Source organism: Drosophila suzukii, chromosome X (genome assembly GCF_043229965.1).
Source record: "Drosophila suzukii chromosome X, CBGP_Dsuzu_IsoJpt1.0, whole genome shotgun sequence".
Lineage (NCBI taxonomy): Eukaryota > Metazoa > Arthropoda > Insecta > Diptera > Drosophilidae > Drosophila > Drosophila suzukii.
In genome coordinates, this window is record NC_092084.1 from 18,641,463 (window position 1) to 18,661,882 (window position 20,420).

At 44.0% G+C, this 20,420-nt stretch overlaps 6 protein-coding genes across 6 annotated transcripts in view; 3 read left to right on the top strand and 3 right to left on the bottom strand.

Moving 5' to 3' along the window:
• Positions 1–20,420, bottom strand: part of RpS19a (Ribosomal protein S19a) — a 105,317-nt gene that overhangs the window by 46,107 nt on the left and 38,790 nt on the right. The window lies entirely within an intron of this gene.
• LOC108011112 (inositol polyphosphate 5-phosphatase K) lies at positions 52–1,997 on the top strand. Its single transcript, XM_017076184.4, has 2 exons — positions 52–265; positions 345–1,997. The coding sequence occupies exon 2, from the start codon at positions 347–349 to the stop codon at positions 1,859–1,861; it is 1,515 nt and encodes a 504-aa protein (XP_016931673.2). The 5' UTR covers positions 52–265; positions 345–346; the 3' UTR covers positions 1,862–1,997.
• Positions 3,565–4,826, bottom strand: Ubc7 (ubiquitin conjugating enzyme 7). Its single transcript, XM_017076237.4, has 4 exons — positions 4,497–4,826; positions 4,352–4,433; positions 4,028–4,287; positions 3,565–3,893 (listed from the first exon to the last, which is right to left on the bottom strand). Exons 1-4 carry the CDS (start codon positions 4,537–4,539, stop codon positions 3,775–3,777), a joined length of 504 nt encoding a protein of 167 aa, XP_016931726.1. The 5' UTR covers positions 4,540–4,826; the 3' UTR covers positions 3,565–3,774.
• LOC108011150 (uncharacterized) lies at positions 4,925–5,953 on the top strand. The gene has a single exon (XM_017076236.4). The coding sequence runs from the start codon at positions 5,102–5,104 to the stop codon at positions 5,810–5,812; it is 711 nt and encodes a 236-aa protein (XP_016931725.2). The 5' UTR covers positions 4,925–5,101; the 3' UTR covers positions 5,813–5,953.
• On the bottom strand, positions 6,294–10,728 carry SMC3 (structural maintenance of chromosomes 3). The gene is made up of 5 exons (XM_017076235.4): positions 10,580–10,728; positions 10,390–10,504; positions 10,182–10,321; positions 6,934–10,053; positions 6,294–6,867 (listed from the first exon to the last, which is right to left on the bottom strand). Exons 1-5 carry the CDS (start codon positions 10,592–10,594, stop codon positions 6,655–6,657), a joined length of 3,603 nt encoding a protein of 1,200 aa, XP_016931724.1. The 5' UTR covers positions 10,595–10,728; the 3' UTR covers positions 6,294–6,654.
• Positions 11,871–20,420, top strand: part of CanA-14F (Calcineurin A at 14F) — a 28,990-nt gene continuing 20,440 nt past the window's right edge. The window contains exon 1 of the mRNA XM_017076204.4: positions 11,871–12,136. The gene's annotated coding sequence lies outside the window, so the exon portion shown is untranslated. The remainder of the gene's footprint in view (positions 12,137–20,420) is intronic.

Below are 20,420 nucleotides of genomic sequence, written 5' to 3' on the forward strand. Positions count from 1 at the left end.
GGTTTTAATTCATAACGTTAATCGATAAAATCACCCAAGCATTATTGCCATCTCTAGTTTTTGTTGCTATTGCTTTCACCTTGTTGTTGCTGGGCTGGGCAAACAAGTGTTATAAACTATTTGTGGTGCAATATCTTTAGCAATTACCGCTCGGCGATCGACTTGGCTGCTCGATTGTCTACGCCAAATAAACAAGATTAGGGCAGCAAAAGTCGCGGAAGCACCGAGAATCGATTTACCCATCCATCAGCTTATTCGATAAAAGGTAAACAATTTGATTAATGCAAACAGCTGGGAGAGATTAGCACCTAACCACTGGGTTGCCTTCCATTTGATTTGCGCAGAAATGAGCCAGACGGAGGCCCCCAAGTCGTCCACGAACCCGGACTCGGAGCCTGACGAGGCGAAGGGCAGTGCCAAGCAGCTGCTGGATACGTACCGTGTGTACGTGGTCACCTGGAATGTGGGCAGCCGTTTCCCGGATAACATATCGCTGCGCCAGCTGCTGGGCCTGCAGGATGTGACGGCATCGAAGGATTCGGAGGTTCCAACTCCCCATCTGCCGGACATCTATGCCCTGGGCCTGCAGGAGGTCAATGCCCAGCTGGAGCAACAGGTGTTGGGCCTGTTCAAGGAGGATCCGTGGACGCGCAAGGCCAAGGAGCTGCTCCGCGGCTATGACTATGTGGCCGTGAAGACGGAGCAGATGCAGGGACTGCTGCTCAGCATGTTTGTGCGGCGACAGCATGTCGAGCACCTGCAAGACATCGAGGCGGAGTTTACGAGAACCGGCTTCGGTGGCATTTGGGGCAATAAGGGCGCCGTGAGCGTCCGGTTCACCCTGTACGGCTGCGGCCTGGCCTTTGTCGTGGCCCACCTAGCCGCCCATGACCATCAGCTGGACGAGCGCATCGAGGACTACAAGAATATTCTGGAGAACCATCATTACCATGTCAAGCGGTACAGGGAGATCTACGATCACGATTATGTCTTTTGGTTTGGCGATCTCAACTTCCGGCTGCAGGGCGACGACTCCTCGAAGGAGGTGCGGGAACTGCTGCGCGATGAGTCCCAGCACGAGGCTCTCATCCAGCGCGATCAACTGTACCAGGTGCGCGAGAAATCGCAGCAGGCCTTCCAGGTCTTGAACGAGCGTCTGCCCGCCTTTCCGCCCACCTTCAAGTTCCGCGAAGGCACCTCCGAGTACGATCTGAAGCGTCGGCCAGCTTGGACGGATCGGATTATGTACGCCGTCCAGCCACTGAACAGGCAACCCGGCATGCAGCTGTCCATCGAGCAGTGCTCGTACAAATCCCATCCCGTCTACACCATCAGCGATCACAAGCCGGTGACCAGTGACTTCACCCTTAAACTCTATCCCAATGTGCGAGCACCGGGCGTGGTGTTCTCACCGCTGACGCTCTGGAAGATTGGCGACGAGAACACCGTGGAGTATCGCAAGCAGGCTGAGTTCGATGAGGGTCCCAACGACTGGATTGGCATCTATCCGGCCGAGTACGCCAGTCTGGCGGACTATGTTGCCTACGAGTATGTCAACCAGGCCGAGTCACCCACCTCCTCGGACTCCAATCACGAGGCGGATCCCTTCGACACGCCCTCGCATCATCGCAGGGGTCGGCATCATCATAAGAATCGCCAGCGATTGCGGCGACAACAGAAGGACAATGCCCAAGAGCAGGTGCGTCTCGATTTCGCCGACGATGTGGAGCTGCGGCACGGCGAGCAGTATCTGTTGATCTATTTCCGCAACACCGGAGTGAGGGGCGTGACCAGTGTGGCGGGCATCAGTGGCGTCTTTGTGGCGGAGAAGCGACCGGGCTCGCCCCATCGGACGACGTGACATTTCGACCACCACACGGGTTATGTATATTAACTGAGCCTATGAGACCGTCTTAATATTGTTTGTTTTTGCTGTTGACTCAACGCCGCCCCCCAAATACGTTTATATATTTGTAATTATACAATTATCCAACCAATTATGTTTGTGTTTGTGTACCTTTCCCGCCGCCCATTCCCATTCCCAGTCACCCCCACCCAGATTGCATCCTGCCTCGTTCTTTTGGCTCTGTTGTCATTTTGTTATTTTTATTTGTACGGTGTCATGGCACTAGATATGAATATTTAACCGGTTTCGCAAAGGTTAATTACGCCACTCACAGCCACATATTCACGCTATGACACACCCGCGCACAGTGGGTCAAAATACACACTTTTTAATTCGATTTTCAGCCAGGTTAATAGGCTCTTTTGGTAAATTCGTTTAAAATCCAGTTTAAAATGCAAATCCATAAAAGTTAGTCAAAACCGCAATCTGAAAAGTGATATCTTTGAACATTTCTCAAGTAGGAAATAGAAAAATTATTTAATTTAATGATATATGCTTTGATTTGTTCCAAAAATATTTATAGAGAATGTTTCAGAATTAATTTATTTTTAAAAGTGCGCTTAAAGAAAATGTATTCACTATGATTCCACATGTTTTAATATTTATTAAGTAAAGTGGTGTCCAGTTATTTTATAAATTTCGAACAAAATGAAAAGGTTTTCAACCTGAAACGGAATGGACTATATAAGAATGACTTGAAAACGATAATTATTCGCCCTGTTTTCTATTATCTTATCTGATGGGTAAATAATTCAATAAATTATTTATGACCAACTCTTAACAAATCATAACGATATCTTAGATAAGAACTGCACTTTTATGATAGTTGAAACAAAATTAGACCACCAATTAGACATTTTAGGCAGTCTGTTTTAATCTATACCCACCGTGCAGTGGGTTATTTGTATGAGCACTGGTTCCATAATTGGTAGGGTTTCATTTGTTTGGTAAAACCTACCATGGGCCTCAGAGCTCAACAGTGCCCACTGTACTCGAACGATCTGTGGTCCGAAAACCAAAAAAGATAGCATAAATTTATGCCGGATCGGTCAATTGAAATTCGTGTGGCTTAGTAACCTTCAACAACAATTAGATAACTATTACTATACCATACCCACACACCCGAAGACACTTAACCAACGCACGGGAATGCATTTACCACATACCCATATATATATAGTATATACATACGCCTTATCAAAGTGTACATTAATCAATTTACTTAATCAAGTGAAAACATTTACAAATGTGTAGTAAAATATATATGAATACATAGAACAATTTCGCTTGTGGGATTTCGGTTAATGATCAGTTGGAAGTAATGGAATTAGACTTAAATATGTAACGACTTTATGAACCGTATATAATGCCCAATAAAAGTAAACTAGCAAAATGGAAGCCCATCTATGCACTGGACCATTAAAATATGTATGAAATATATAAGCAAAGTGATAAAATCAAGACCTAACATAACTACTTTTACATAAATGTGAAGATTGTGTAGATGTTTTGAAGTAGTATGATCTATTTGTGCAGCATATTTTGGGATCTTTTCAGACTTATCCGATCCTCCCTCGTGACTAACTACCCATTGGCTAGCAGGAAAAACCCTTCTAGATCCGCCAAAGCATTCAAGAGGGGGACGAACTGCTGCCTGGTTGTGGTTGACAGTCGATTTTATTGCTAGGTTCTTTATTTTTGCTAAATTGAAACGTCTTTGTCGATTCGCTCGACGTGTGTTTGAGGGAACTGAGGGTTAGCATTTTTTTTTTTCTGTGAGGCGCAATCTTGGAATCTTGTGTTGTTCAGGATAGAAAGTTTGGGTCGACGGTGGTGGACAAGGTCCAGTTCCAGTTCGTGTTGATCATTTACGGCGGCAGTCCGAGGGTTTTGCGCACCAGGCGTCGGGCGATGGCGTTGAACTCGTCTCGTCTCTCGCGCCACATAATGGCGGCATCGACATTGGCGCCGCTTTCATCGTTGGGTTCTGTGGGCGGGAGGGAAACCGAGATTAGTGGCTACTTGGGAAGGGGTTGGATTGCCCATGAGTAGATGAACATTTGCAATATCAGCTGACCCACTGCCATGGACAACCTCAACCCAATTGCAACGCCTTCTTACCCGCCAGCATGCTGACCACGCTGAGCAAGATCTTCTCCACGCTCTGGACGGGACTCCAGCGCTCCGCGGACAGCTCGTAGCCCATGGGATCGTCTCCGGGCGCGTGGAGTATTGATATGCAGACCCGCCCGTCGGCGAAGATGTTGGGATGGAACATATCACAAGTGAATTTCATTTTTGGCGGACTCAGTGGATAGTCGGGGGGAAAGACGAGCCGGGCGGGGAACACGCCGCCCTCAAAGCAAGTGCCCTCGGGTCCGCTGCAAAGGGCAAAGGGCAATGGATTTAGTCTTGTCCAACTGATATGCATATATCTTAACTCACGCAATCAATGCCTCCCACTCGAAGAAGTTGTCCTCGCTGATGGGTCCGGCCACAATGCCCTCGGGCGGGTCAAGTGTTAACTCTGGAGAGGATTGGTTTTTGGAGTGAGAGTGGGTAAAGTGCTTTGTATGGACTTTCGACTTACGTTTGTACTCCGCCATTAGGCGGCGCAGCGCAGATCCCGCCATCCTGGATGTCTTCGATGGTGAATGGTGATGGTTTCCGTTCCTGTTCCTCCTTCTCCTTCTCCTCCTCCTCCTACTCGCTGTGCCTGTGCCGACTGTGCTTCCTTTGCGTTTCCTGCGGCTCCGCCTCCACCAGCTGCTTGTCCTCCTGCTCCGGCTCCACCCGAATGGTCACCCTAGTGTCTTGGCGGCGATCGCGCACTTTCCAGATCCTCGGGCAAGGGGTCAAGTGCAGACACGTCGTAATATAATAAACACAAGCCTTTCGGTGTTTATGTATATCGAATGTATCGAGTGGGTCTTTATGACAGTATATTATAGGTATGACACTTCACTGCGGCCTAGTGTAATCATATATATATTTCGATAACGGGTGATATACGACCTATCGATGTTTTAGTGTGGTCGCATTTAAACGATTTCTTGTGGTTGAAAACAAATAAGTAAATATTATTAATAAATTGTATTACATGGGCAGCGCAGCTTAGTCACCGCCGCGGGAAATAAGTCTTGGGACAGGATAAAACCACCGGCAATCGGTGTGTTCCCCCCTCCAAACCCAGCCATGGTGAACAGCAGGAGTCATCCGGCGGATAATGGTCCTGGTCCGGGATCTAGTGGTGGATCCTCCCGCCTGGCCCTGTGCCTTATCCACTTCGTGCTGGCCGTCATCTCCGGCTGGGGACTGAAACGGAGCACCGGCCGCCAGGCGATGGCCGCCTTTGGCATCTACTTTGGCCACAGCCTGCTCTGCCTGCTGCGGCACACGCATCCCAATCCGGGTGCAGTTCAGCGGCTGCTGTGCGACAAGTCGAGGCGTTACTCCTGCGTACTGTTTGTCACCCTGGTGGTGGGCGAGCTGCAGACCGTGAATCCGGCCACCCGAATGGGTGATTTCTTCGGCGCCGACTGGGAGCGCTTGGCGTTTGGTCTCTGGAGCTGCGTCCTGGCACTGGCGGTTACCAGCTTGTGGTTCGGTGGAAGCGGTGGAGGCACTCGCAGTTCTGTGGGCGCCACCTTTATCAAGCTGGATGCCGCCCAATTAGGCCTCTGTGTCCTGTGGAACGTCCAGTGTCTGTATCGCATTGCCATGGTCGACGAGCACTGGTGGTCACTCGGCCTGGCGCTGCTCGTCCTGCTGAACCACTTTATACTGTGGCGGCTGCCGCTGCACTACAATATCACCCAGCTGGAGGTGGCCACCGTGGGCATGTGCTTCAGCACCATCTTCGCTCTGAACGCGATCCAGGAGCAACTGGATGCAGTGGCGAGCTGAGGACAGCTGGTCGGGCAATCGGGCCTGGAGCCCTGGTTAGCCAGTTATTAAGCTCTCATTTACTTTCTATTAACCATTAGCCGTACGTTGTTGATCAATTCTTTTGTATAATAAAACAATTTTCCTGATTTAATGCCATAATTAATGTGCATGTCCCTTTTTCAATTGATTTTTCAAGTGCTCTTTAAATATTATTGGGAGTTCTTTAGCTATATATTAAGTTGATCACTGTTTTCAAATGTAGAAGATGTGGGGGTCTGAATAATGTTAAAACCATAGTAAATGTGGAATATATACATGTTCCAAACATAAAACAGTATTAGAGACTTTATCAACTCAAAATACTTAAGATCCCAAATGTAAATACAGTTTCCAAACGTTTTTAATCATTGTTTAATAAATTATTATAATCCTTTAAGGCAAATATAATCTGTAATACCCACATTAGTCCAATTTTTTTTACAAGACACATTTAAACGGATTAGTTTTGCATAAGCTTTTTAATACACATTTTTATTTTAAATATAATTAATATTACTTCTCTATGTGCTTTATTACATATTGATCTGGGTCTAGAGTTGCGCAACTCTCGTTTTCCCCGCTGCCCGACGTGTTTTACGCCACGGGCATGGCTTAACCGAAAACTAACTCACATTGTTAAGGAAAATTACAAGTAGCAAGTAGGTTTAAAAAAAAACTATATATATGTATATGGATCAAAAGAATGTGAAAACAAATCTTAGGCCTACGAAACTAATAATTGGTCCGGTTCGGCCGGCTGGGACGAGGGATGGGTGAGGGCGTGGTGGGCTGGGGGCTGTGGATTTGGCTGGGGAAATCTCCTAGGCATGGGTGCTGTCGTCCTCGACAAAGTCCTTGGCCTCCTCCCGGGTCACACAATCAATGTGGCTGACCTTGTTGCGGAATCGCACACCATAGAACTTGTGCGCGTTCTCCAGCAATTCCGGCCGGAACGTTGTCGTAATGAACTGCGCCGTGTCGCTGAGCTCGTGGATCATGTCCGCCACAGCCTTCCGATGCATTGCATCCAGGGCCTGCACAAAAAGGGAATCATTTATAAGCAAAGGTATACAATTAACTAGCTGGAATGATTAACTCACTTGATCTATCTCATCGAACAGGTAGAAGGGAGCCGGATCGCACTTTTGGATGGAGAAGATGAGGGTCAGGGCGACCAGGGACTTCTGGCCACCGGACAGCTGATTCATCTCACGCATCTCAGCCTCAACACCAGTGAAGGAAACCCGAATGCCGATCCCCGTGAAGGCATCGGAATTGGCCACCTCCTTCTCCATCTCCTCGCCCTCGTTGTCCTTGGTCTTCAGGATGAGATAGCCCGCGCCCATGGGCACCAGCTTCTTGAACACTTTCGTGAAGTTCTGGGCCACCTGCCGGAACGTAAACTGGATGGCCTCCACCTTTTGCATTTCCAGCGACTGTATGAGCATGTGGATCTTCTGGTCGCCAATGTCCAGCTCCTCTTTGCGCCGATAGAGCTTCTCCTTCTGCTCGGAGAAGCTTAAGAACTGATCCAGGGCCTTCTTGTTGACATGGTTATACTTCTTTAAATGCTGATTGGCCTTCTCCAGCTCTTTGAAGATGTTCTTCAGCGACATACGACTGTAGGCGGGATCCACCTGCGGCACGGCGCCCAAGCTGGCGATCTTTTCCGTGCACTCGTCGATCTTCTCGTTGAGCATGTTCTCCCGGGTAGACCATTTCTCCAGCTGCTTGGAATCCTTGTTGAGATTCTCCTCCGCCTCCTTCTCCTTGCGCACATGCGTCTCCAATTCGAGCTGCAGCTCCTTTTGCAGCTGCACCGCTTCCGTGACCCGCTTCTCGATCTCCTCCAGATCCGAGTTGACCTTCTTGATTCGCTTTTCGGCGGAAACCAGCTCCGTCTTGCAGTTGTTCAGTTTGCGTTTGCGATCCTCCACGGAGATCTCCTGCAGCGCCTGGATGAGTTCATCGCGGCGGCGAAACAGATTGTTGATCAGCAGGTTGTCCAGCTTGTTCTTGCGCACCTCGAATTGCATGCGCTGCGTGAAGGCCTCCTTGTTCTCCTGGTTGAGTCGACGGATATCGTCGTTCAGCTGGTCAATCTCCCGCTGATCCTGCGACGACAGCGTGGACATCAGCTCCTGCTTGAGCTCTGCCTCCAAACTGGACTTGGTGCTCGTCATCGACTCCAAGGAGGCTTTGCACTGCGCCAGAGAGCGTTCCTTGGGCGCCCGGTACTGCTCGATGCGCACCAGTTCCTCCTTCATCAGCCGAATCTCGCCCTGCACCTTCTCAAACACATCCTTCGACTTGCCCTGCTTCGTTTCCGTTTTCTGCATCTCGGAGACGATCGAATTAATGTTGTTCTCGGTGGACTTGAGCTCGTTGCGCAGCTTGCCCAGTTTCTTTTCGAATTCAGTTATCTGGCTGGTGTATTCCGTGCGCTTCTTTTGCATCTCCAGGCGTGAGCGTGATGTATTGAAGTAGCCACCGGTGAGGGATCCCTTCGAGGACACCTGATCTCCGTCCAGCGTGACGCAATCTAGACCCGTGCTCTTGGCCAGCTCGGTGGCACGCTCCAGATTCCTGCAGATGAGCGTCTTGCCGAAGATATACCTCAGGGCCTTGTCGTGCTGCTCATCGTACTTCAGCTTGGAGATCATCGGTATGGAGTCGGGATCATCCGGATAATCGTGTATTTTCACCTGCAGGCGGTTCAGGGGCATAAAGGTCACTTCGCCGGGTAGCTTCAGCTTGTTCATCTCCTTGAGAATCTGCGTGCCCTCGTATTCCGACTCCACAATGTGATGGAACAACCGATTGGCCGCCGTCACCTCCACGGCCGTGTATATGGTCTTGTCGCAGCTAAAGTTCTCGATCACGGGTCCGTAGTAGGCCCGTGCAATCTCCGCCGATTGGCCGCCACGTTCCACGAAGCTGTCCAGCACCTTCCTCACCGAATCACAGCCGTTGAGGATCGGCTTGCCGGCCATGCTGCGCAGCGCCTGGTCGGCCCGCGATAGCTCCTCCTTGTGCGTTTGCAGCTGCTGCGTCATCTGGGTTTCCTTGCGCCACAACTCGTTTCGCATGGACTGGTGCTGATCCTTGGTCTTCTTCAGCTCGTAGTACTTCTTGTTGTGCTCATCGATCTGAAGTCGGAGTTGCTCCAGCTCAGACGAGTGCTCCTCGATCTTCTGGCCCAGATCCTTCTCGGAGGTGGCGTCCTTCTTCAGATCCTCCACCAGCTTGGCATGATGGGCGATCTTGTCACGCGTCTGTTTGCTAATGGACTTCAACTCGTTGGTGATCCACTTGTCGCGATCCTCGCGAGAGGAGAACTGCGAGCCGCGACCCTGCTTGGCGTAGAGCTCCTTGCGCTTCTGCTCCTTAAGCTGCAGCTCCCGGGAGCAGTCCTCCTCCTTGCGCTTCATCGCCTCGTACTTGGGCTTCACGTCATCCAGTTCCTTTTCGCGCTCCGCTATCGTCACCTTAAGGTTCTTTAGCTCCTGGTCGGCGCGCTCCTTGGACTTATTGTCGCCCTGAACTTCGTCGTTCAGATCGACGATGGTCAGGTCCAGTTTGGTCTTCTCGCGTAGCAACTGCTGCTGCTCGGTCATCAGCACGGAGCGCTCCTCCTTGGTGCCCTGCACCTTCTTCTTGGCCTCCTTCAGGTTCTTTTGCACATCCTTGATCTTCTCCTGCGCCTTCTGGATCTCGATGTTGTAGATTTTCTTCTTATCCGAGGAGGATTTGCGCTGCAGCTGCAGCTCGTCGAGCGCCTTCCTGGTGTCCTTCAGCTCGGTCTCATACCGTATATACTCCAGGGTGCGCCGCGTCTTGTCCCACTTCTGGTACTCCTTCAGCTCCTCCTTTTCCTCCTCGAGCGTCTGCAGGCGATCCTCGATGGTCTTCAGGTACTCGCTGATCTTCTCCACCTTGCTGTCCGTCTCCCGCAGCAGATTCAACGACTCCTCCTTCCGTTCGTCGTACACTCGCGTGCCCGCTACCTCGCGGAGCAGCTTAAGGCGATAGGAATCGGCCGCCGTGGCCATCTGATTGATCTTGCCCTGCTTCACAATGTAGTAGGGATTGGAGCTGGAGAAGCCGGCCGATTCCAGCAGATTGACCACCTCATTGCGCGGCACCACCTTCTTGTTGAGAAAGTACTGATCCTTCTTGGCGCCAATCACGCGCCGCAGGAAGATCTCCTCCTTGTCGATCTGCAAGAGAAGCGTAGTTTAAGGCAAGGGCTTAGATACTATGAGTCATATCTAGGATTCCTTCCAAAAGTAAATCCTTTAAGAGTTTGTTTTGAAGGATGTGGAGGACTACTATTTGGACTACTCACTGGAACCCGGTTGTCCGAGTTGTCGAAGATGATCTCCACATAGGCGGAGATGACGCGGGCACCTGTTCCCTCGTGGAGGAGCGACTGGCGCTGCTCTGGCCGCAGGTGGGTGAACTCATCGCTCAGCACGAACTGGATGGCTGCAAAACGGAGGGTTCGGATTAGGGATCGGTTTAGATGTGGACCTGTGTGCCACACTGCTACCCACCGTAGAAGAAGTTGCTCTTGCCGGAGCCATTACGTCCAACCACAACATTGTGGCGCTTGTCGAATGGTTCCACCACCGTCTGGTCCTTGTAACTCTTGAAGCCTTGTATAATAATCTGGAATTTCGGGGGGGATTTGAGACCTCAGGCATCTAGCGGGCTGCCCGGCGCTTGGCCTGCAGTTCAACTCACCTGCTTGATGTGCATTTTATTATAGTAGACAGCGATTTTGCACAAAATCGCGCTCTTTTTGTTTACAACAAATACATAAATAATATCGATTCGGGCACGGATTTATCGATGTTTTCAGTTTCTTCATATATCGATATGCCATTTGAAGTGAGAGTCGATGAAAAAATACTGAAAATATGCGTTCAAGTTGTACAGTCTGGCAACTCTGGAGTAAAGTATTCGATTGAACTACGGCGAACAATTTGAATTATTTCGTTATGTGAATGGGGTGTGTACCATAGAGGTACAGTAATGCATGGAAAGTACAAAAAAAACATAAATACCTTTAATTTATCAGTTTTTATTCCTCAACCACGATAATAAGGTTGCCAGAAAACATAATTCAGGAATGTTTAGGCTGGCTCAGGGTCGTAATTTTTATAGTGCCACAATTATAAACACAACAGGTCACTAAAAAATTAGATATAAAAAAAAATTATAAATAATAAAGTATTTAAGATATGGATTCGAAGAATGGTAAATTTTCTTTGTGGTCATAAATTACTTTAAAAATTACTGATACGTCACGTATGCTAACTAGATATATATTGCAATAAACTTTCAACCAAAGGCAACAGTACGTATGAGTGATAAGTTTGGAAATACATTGTAGTATACTTAATTGGGCAGCGGAAATCCCGGAAAAAGCCGAGCAGCAAACAGTATGCTAGTTTTTTTACCACCTAATCACAGGCAATAAGAATTTTTCACAAGCAGAGCAGCAAAAAGTATGCTAGGACTATTAACCATCTAATCGTAGGAATTTTTTACGGTTTTTAAGGTCTTCAGGTCTTCCTTTAATCCGGATTCTTAATAAATAATTGTAAGCTATATTATATCAATTAAAATATTAAAAATTTTAAGCTTTCACTAATATTAGAGTCTTTGCTTTAAAATTTTTAAGAAAGTAAAAAAAATATTTTTACTCTGAAGTTAGTAAAGACCTAAGGAATTTATTATGGATCTATTAGCAAGATAAGAATGTAATGTACATACATATATAAATATTAACGTTTCTATTATTATTCTTTAAGTTTTTGTTTAGATGCATGGGAGAGATAAAAAATATATTTTGAATTATTCATATTTTAAGCCAAAATTAAACACGGGATTGTGTTCCATCTCTATGACTCAGAGCTTTTTCATATTTTTAAGTGACGCACAACGGTCACACTTCTGTGTAATCGAAATCGATTAACCGAGCGACCGAATTATCGAGTGCAACATTTGCGACATTCGATATTTCACGCCTCTATCGATTTATTGTGAGAAAGGAAAACGGACGAGTCGAGTGCAACATTTGCGAATTGCCCCTGCTGCGCGCGTGCACTTTTTATTAATCTCCCGTATAAATCAGATATCGCAGCGCTTTTCTCTCGTGTGCATTTCAAACGCGCTCCGCTAACACACAAAAAATAGAAAGAAAGAAAGAAGAGCAAAGCAAAAGGCAAAAGCTTAAATCGTCGAGAGTGAAAAAAAAACGAATAGAATTTCGAGCTAAAAGCAAGCGAAGCTAAGGTAAATTGCAAGCAGTCTCTGTTTTTTTTCTCGTGCTATTTTCTACATCTCATCCTCCCGCATCCCGCCACCCCCCCCTCCGCCAGCCAACCCCCTTCGTCCGCCCCGCCCCCCCACAAATTGTGCAACACACGCACGCACACAGTCGCAAATGGGAGGCTTGGAGCCGTTTCAAACCACCAACAAACACACGCACACATGCCCAGCCACACGCGCGCATATACATATACCAATATACATATGCATACATACAGCTGTATGTGTACATATTCCAATAAGAACGGGCCAAGACGTGAAATGTTTTTTTTTGTTGTGTGTGCATACATACATTAATTGCATTAAACGGGCCAAAAAAAAGGAGGAAAAACGCAATGTCAATGTCCGCTCCTGAGCGTTTCAATTAATTTTTCTGTCCATTTTTGACAAAAAAAATTATTTAAAAAAAACAGCAAAAAATACGCGAGTGCAACGGGTAAAATAACATGATACACACAACATGTGTGTGTGTATATAATATATATACATAAGTATATAGGCAACATTTTTTTCTCTTATTAGTCATCTTTGGAGTGTGTGTGTGCGGTGAAAAGCGATGAAATTTCAGCTGAAGCTGTGTACGTACATCCCCAAAAACAATTTTTTTCGTGTGCAAAAACCAGCAAGAGAAAAAGTGAAAAAAAATCATAACGGTAAAAGGCTGCCAAAGGCAACTGAAATGGAAATATCAGTAAAATTCAACAAGAAAACTTTCGTGTGTGTGCCTGTGTGAGTGTGTGCAAACAAGAGATTTTCTCGGAGAGAGCCGCACGTAAATTACGGTTCTCCTCGTCCTGTCCTGCGTGTGTGTGTGTTTGTGTGTGTGAATGTGAGCGGCAGGACACCAAAGCAAAAGCTACGAAAATTTTCATGCTGTAGCAGCAGCACATAACGGTTCTTCCTTTGCTTTTCTCAATGTGTGTCTGTGTGTTTCTGTTTTTTTTTCTCCTTTTATGTTTTTTTTTTGCCTGGCTCTGCTGCTGCGCAGTCGCTGCCGACGTCGCATACACAGAAAGAAATGTGGGATGATTAATGTTATACTAATAATAATATTAAACACTAGTTTATTTTTGACACGTACGAGCTAAAATGACATTTCTCCAATTTTAAATGTGATATTTATTTATTACCTTGAAGAAATAGGAGGTTTCTTTGGTAGGATGGTGGTTTTGAACTTGTGTTTTTTTTTAATTAATATCTTTATAAAACGAATCTTTTTTGTTTTGGAGATGCTTTTTGTTCTGTGCTCCGCTTTGAAATTGTTTGTCCAAGTTGGCGCTCTCTCTTTGCCAGCTAAATCTCTCTCTCTGTGTTAGCCTCCTTGCTATTTGTTGTCCTTCGACTCCTGAGCTGAGCTCTCAACTCCAGGGACATGCCACAAGGTTCCACTGTGCGCGTGTTTTCATTCCGAGAGCTTAGGCCCAAGGTCCCAGGCTCATCTCGTCACTTTTGCTCCTTATTCCCAATGATTTCCCCCCCCCAAAAAACCCATTGCCCATCATTTACTCCGATCGAACCCCATTGCATCGCTGCATCGCAGCACTGCTGCATTCCTGCATTCCATCCCAGCATTCCTGCATTCCTGCATTCCCCTCAAGCTGCTTCCTTTCCCACGAGGAGCGCCAGGAGGTGCCAAGTGGCGCGCTTGTGCCGGGAACTGCTGCAATTCATTATTAATTGCGGGGGGCGTCCAATGCAATCATCGAATAATTGCCCCATCGACGTTCCAAGCGATTCGCAATCGACGTTCTGCCATTTCGAATCCCCCTACCCCTAATTAAAAGTCCACCGCCAACAATTGTCGCCAATGTGTGTGCTTAAAAACCTGGATGGCATTCGGTTTATGCGTCAAGCAATCCGCAAATTTTCAAACTGCAAGAACTTACCTAACTTTCAGCAGGATAACCCACGTAACTCCCACTTAAGAGATGGTTTTGAATAACCATGCCTTCAAAAAATATTTATAAAAAGTGATTAATATAAAAAGATCAAGACATAGAAGCATAGTTACTTAGGTTGAGGTTCAATTCCCACTACTACCCAAATTAAATGTTATCGAAAGTGCTAAAAAATATAAGGGTTTTGGGTTTTTATCAATAAATAAAGGTGCCTAAGTACAAAGGATTCATTTTAAAGTGATTAAGTAGGTATATTTCAGTGTTATAATAAATACATATATGTTTTTAATGGTTAATTGCTTTAAAATTATACAAATATTCTTCATATTACACAAATGTTTCTTTCTGTGCATGGTAATCCCCGAACTCGCTGCAATAAATGGCGCCTTTCCAATTCACAATTTTTAGAAAGTTCCTCAAAAAGTTTATCCAAAGCGACAGGTTGGAAAAGCCATTTATTTCAAATAAATTGGTTTGTATTCGTATCACCTATTTTCCATTGCTTTTGTATTGTATTCTATAAGGTTCTTTGAGTTCTAAAAAGTTTGTTTGCTTTCTGGCATATTTCTTAAGATCCCCCACCAGTTTCTGAATGGTATTCTTTTTTTATGTATTATTAATGGTGGCCATGCTCGTGTTTTTCAATCGATTGTTTTCAATTGAACAGGTGCTTCTATTAAAATTCAGTGTGAGTTGTTTTTCGCCAAATTCCCGAGTGCGCGGCATAAACATCACGGTAATTTTAGCGTAATTTTCAAAGCACTGAATGTGGAAGTTTTGGGTGGTAGAAGGTGAAGTGGAGGGTTTTTTGATTCGACTCGAGTTCCGTTTGTGTCATTTTCAAATGCCCCATGGCACCCGAACCCCACTCCACCCCATTAGACCCGTGCCGATTGTCGATAGAGTGATTACCTATGCAAATATGCAGTTTGGCAGCTAAACGGCTTGCGGTTTACATTTACGAGCTGTCATTTACCAGTTAACAACGGAGTGCGCTAATTACTGGTACAAACTGTAGCTGTTGCAATTCGCAGATGACATTTTTGACATTTTCTTTTTTTTTTTTTTTACAATTAGCTGGGCGACAATTGCTCAAAGTGGCAACGAGAGGCTGCGTGGGAAGCCGAAGCCAATGGGAAATGACTCACAGCAACGCGAAATGGCCAACAGAACCAGCCATGATAGGCAGACTAGATAGACTAGATACAATACAATACAATTGAAATGTGTGGAGGGAGGGGGGGAAAGAATATAAAAAAAAATACAAATAAATAACAAACTACAAAGAATGGAAATTGAATAGTAAAGCACCCGCCAACACACAGAATTTCAAAGCAGAGCGATGCGATGGTCGGTCGGTGTGTTTTTCTGGCTTTTCCGAACACACACAAATTGCGCTAATAATAGCGAAGGCGGCAGAAGAAACTATTAGAAGTACAGAGAGTTGCGCCCGAGTTTTCTGGTATGGGAAAAAATAGCACAAATAGGAAAGCGAGCATAACAACAGCGAAAAGAAATGAAATGAAATGAAAATGCTTAAAAAAAGCCCACAGAACTTGGTGGAAATCTTCCGTGAATTAGAAGTCGAGTCGGTTGCAGTTCGCCCTGGGTCCCCAATTATACATACATAGGGGTGTACATATACCCACAAACATGTTGCACTTAAAGAAATTTACCCAAGAAATATCCGTATTAACGATTGTCATTAACACTGCGCTAAACTATCAATTAAAAACCGAATAACCCATAACGCCAGTATTAAAACTTTTATTGACCTGTAATAAAGCTCGCTTCTGCTGCAAACAAACCTTATATGCTATGTATTTAACTTTTTTAATAACCATAAAAGCATTTTCATTAGCTTCTTGTTCATATTTTTATTTTTCAATATACCATCTCTTAATAATAAATATTTCGTGCGCGACATGAAAAACCTTTTTATTTATAGAGTACGTAAAGAAAATTCAATTAACCTAGATGCATTTTAACACAAAGGAAATATCTTTAAAACCATCTCCTAATAATTGCTATGGAAAACGTTTTTAAACTAAATTTCAACTTTAGTCGCTTAGAATTTCATTGAACCAATTATAATAATAAACTTATCATAAAAATAGGCAAAGAAAACATTATTCTTTTAAAATATTCGCATATTCGCTTTTAAAATGGACATTGAACGAAAGACAACATGACCTGAATTGGATGAACGAACACGTTTTATTAATTTTCGAAATTTAGATTAAATATTAATTTAACCCATTTGCATTTTGAGTAAAGTTTAAAGGAGCGTTTGTTTGTTTCGGAATGCAAATATTTTTGTTGGCATGCCCAAGCATACGTTTCATGTACTCTTCATACAGTTGTGTTCAAAATAACAGTCGTGTCAGCTAAATATCTATAAGTACATATTGCTATTAATATTAGTTTTGCGCCCTATTCGAAAAACATATGATAAAACTACAGCTTATTTAAAATTTTATAATACAAATTAAGTATTTTTTTAATGTATATAGAATTTTATAAAAATCACGTATACGCAGGGTAATCCAATAAAAACCGGTGATAAATATAAATATGTAGGTGGCATTAGCTTATCCAGGATTTCGTTTAAAGGCAGTTTATTGATACTTTTATAATAACTCATTTTCCATGCACTTTTCAATCATTAATACATTTAATATTAATACTAATACATTTTATTTGAAATACAACCATTAACATAAACATTGAATTTATGTATGTTGATATTTAATTATTCTATTCTTCTTACTCGATTTGTATATGTTAAAAAACGAACAAACTGCCATCGTTTGAAGTTAAATGGAGATGGGCGGTGCTATTATTGTGAGTCTAGCTGTATGTACATACATATATACAGTTATTCCCAACAGTTTCGGGTCAATTGACTTTTAGTGTAGTGCTGCACACATACATCCGTTTTTTCTCTGCTCTGTGTGTTTGTGTGTGTGAGCAGAGGCGCAGGGAAAAAAGGAAAAAGCTCGCAAAAAGTAGCAAGCAACACGGCAACTCTGCTGGCGTCGACAGAGGCAGAGGCAGCGGCAGCGGCAGAGCACGCAACAAATCGCCTGAGCTAAAGCCAAAACCTAAGCTCACACAGATACATGTGTATATAGCGCACACAGACACTGACACAGTTTCTCCCTCTTTCACTCCCACTTCCACCACCGCCCTCTCCCCATTTCTTTCGCTCTCTCACCCAAGCCTCACCGCACTGTGGGTGTGATAAGCTCAAACATTGAGCCTTGATTTCGGTACACTCCTTGGCTTGCGTTTTTGAAAAGTTTTCAAGCTCATCCCTATAAAATTCCCATAAATATTTAATGGTAAGCATGGGCCTTGCACTTTCTCATTAGAAGAAGGGCTTTTACACAGAAACAAAAATTCCAATGATTAATTTTATAGATCATTTAAAAGCAGATATTTAAAAAAATGTCAGCACTTTTTTTTTGAGAAATTTAATTAAACAAATATTAAAACTAAATTTATATGGTTACAAAATTATAAAACAACTCCTGTTCAGCAATGGTAGTTGAACCCAGGACTTTGTTCCCAAATTTAGGAATTTTTTCTTATAAGAAAAATGTTTGCTAATTTAATTCAACATTGCTTATATCATATCATCATGGCTGTAAGTTTATCGAATTGATGTTTGCACCTGTGTACTGTGAAGTTTAGTAGAAGAGGGCAGAAATGGGCAAAGCTCAGTATAAGTTTAATCCGTGTTAACTCATATGCGTCCACCTGATTCTAGAAACCTCTGTGTGTTCTTTATTGTTGTTGTTGTCAATGACATCAGCATCTTTTTTATGCCCACCACCCCCGTTGCGACCCATTGTACTTGGCATATTTACCCGTTTCGGCTTCATCCTTCGCATCCTTTTTCTGCTGCAGATGACGTTTGGGGCCCAAGAAAAAGGATACGCGGAGATGAAAGTCGGAAGAGGAAGGTAAACGTGTAGGTACTAACAAAAATAAACATAAAAGGAAATTCACGTTGGCCCTTGTGAAGTGCCCAAATTAAAATTCGAATTTTGGGTAGCAATTCAAATCTTTGCCTGTATTTAAAAAGCAATTAATCGCTCAATTTAAAATCAATTAACTTCAAATGAAGTTCTATTGGACCAGCACAGTAATTACCTTTTATTAAAGATGCAGTAGCAATATTTGAAGTTTAAATGAATAAGACTAATGATAATATTACATTGGAATTCGACTGTAAATACATTTTTCGTTGTTTTTTATATGTACATAGTACATACGTAATAACAAATACCAGTTACAATTGATATTAATTTGTGGCTTATTCCGATAATCGTTGTGGTCAATTAGGCTTTTTATACCCTTTTATTGTCGTAATTTTGACATAAAGTTAGCAACGCAGGTAATTAGGCATTTGATATTTTGTCAATTACAGAAATTGTTGATCTCACGGTTTTAAATCTATGGTTAGGAAACTTTCAATGGGATGTAATTTGTATTGATGATTGACCTGATGATTTAAATGTCTTCTAACTATTTAAATTGCTACTTGTCAGTTATGTCAATTTATTAATTTCAAATCAGACTAATGTGGTGTTTATATACTTTATTACTTAACTAATTACTTTTTCGTTTAGCAAAGAGGGTAGAAAACCTTCGACCAATGGAACATACATATGTAGCTACCCCTGTCGTTTATTTTTGTTAAAGCATTTTGGTGTTTTCCTTTCATGAGGACGTTGCATTGTTTTCATTTTTATTGGCGTGCCGTTGTATCTGGTTTTTCCCCACTGCCGTTGTTACTGTTGCTACTGCTGTCGTGTTGTTCTGTTCTGTTGCTCGTGTGCCAGCAACAGGACGTAGAACGTAGGACGTAGGACATAGCTACAGCTCACAGGACTAAGGACTCAGGACGCAGGACGCAGGACTCGCAAGCAGACAGAAACAGACAGAAAACAGCAAAGGCACAGGCACAGGCAAAAGCAACAGTGGAAACACAGAGGCAGGAACAGTGGGAGGCATAGGCATCCACTTTCACATCCCCAACCACCTCGTTGTCGTCATAATGACCGACTAACTGAGTGACTGCGTACGTCTGTTATCCTGATCCTGGGCGTGCGTGTTTTTTTTTTTTTGTTGGGGCCCCTTAAATGTGCCTGTATCGTATCTCTCGGTTCGTGCATGCGCCTCAACAGCGGTCAGGGTTGACTTTTTGCAGGAGGACGCAGGACGCCAAAAAGGAAGAAGATACAGGATCCAGTGCTCAGGACCCAGGCAATCACCCCTCGGTAACCCCCGTAACCCCTCGTGTAACCCTCAAGGCAGCGCAACGGCAACGAAATTAAGTTGAATCCCAACGAAATCCGCGCGCTTCTCCGGTCTTATTGGATTTCGGCGTTTGTGTTGCTGTGCTGGGGAATCGATAAAGCATACTTATTTGGATTTTTGGTGCAACATGCTTTAAACTAAGTATACACACAGCCACAGATACAGAATACTGGGAACTACACAGAGCAAAAATTGATAGGATATGATTAATTCAAGGATTTCCAGGATTTTTTGTATTAAAAAAATTTCAAATGATATTTTCCAAAACTTTAATGTATATATATGTTCAATTCAAGGATTTCAAGTATTTTTTTTTTTATAAAAAAAATTTCAAATGATATTTTTTTAAATTTTAATGTACCTATAGTTAGGGAAACTTTGAAAATGTGTTTACAAGAATAATAAAACAAATAGAAATCATTGTAAAACCTTGGCTTGAATCTTCCCAGTTGCCTAAAATAATAGAATTTTCTAGGATTTAACATTTTTCACATATTAGAAACTCTATAAGAAAAGAAAGCATTTTTTTCTGTGTGAGTACTGGGTACGGTGTGTCATATTTCAGCGTTATATTCTGGGCACCCCACCGCACATAACCTCAAACCGCGTTATGGCTGCGCCATCAAAAGCTCCACTTTCTTGCTTTCTCTCTCTCTCTGACTCTCTGTGTATGGCCCTCTCCCTTGTCCCAGTTAGACCAACTCGAGATTAGCTTCCGGTGGGGATATAAATCATCTCTCGGTTCGTTGCTCAAGTTATAAATATTAAATATTCAAAAGCGACTTTTTGCCCATCCTTCCTTCATCTCCTGCTGAGTGGATGCATGTATATGTATGTATGTGTGTGTGTGTGTGTGTGTGAGTGTGTGTGTGTGTGTGTGTGTGTGTGTGTTTCTCTCTGCTTGCTTTTGTTTCGCCCTTTCGCTTTCAGCCTCGCACTTTAAACAGCTGCTCCCGATCCCCTCCCTTTCTCCTTTCTCCTTTAACCTCTCTGCTTAACGCACTCTCCCGGAGCTTCGTTAC

Coding starts and splice junctions, on each gene's coding strand:
- LOC108011150 (XM_017076236.4), top strand. CDS start 5,102: ATGGTGAACAGCAGGAGTCATCCGGCGGATAATGGTCCTGGTCCGGGA.
- SMC3 (XM_017076235.4), bottom strand. Junction 10,054..10,181: donor ACTCGGACAACCGGGTTCCA/GTGAGTAGTCCA, acceptor CTTCTCTTGCAG/ATCGACAAGGAGGAGATCTT. Junction 6,868..6,933: donor TGTTCGATGAGATAGATCAA/GTGAGTTAATCA, acceptor CTTTTTGTGCAG/GCCCTGGATGCAATGCATCG.
- Ubc7 (XM_017076237.4), bottom strand. CDS start 4,539: ATGGCGGGATCTGCGCTGCGCCGCCTAATGGCGGAGTACAAAC. Junction 4,434..4,496: donor CCTAATGGCGGAGTACAAAC/GTAAGTCGAAAG, acceptor AATCCTCTCCAG/AGTTAACACTTGACCCGCCC. Junction 3,894..4,027: donor CGTGGTCAGCATGCTGGCGG/GTAAGAAGGCGT, acceptor TCCCGCCCACAG/AACCCAACGATGAAAGCGGC.
- LOC108011112 (XM_017076184.4), top strand. CDS start 347: ATGAGCCAGACGGAGGCCCCCAAGTCGTCCACGAACCCGGACTCGGAG.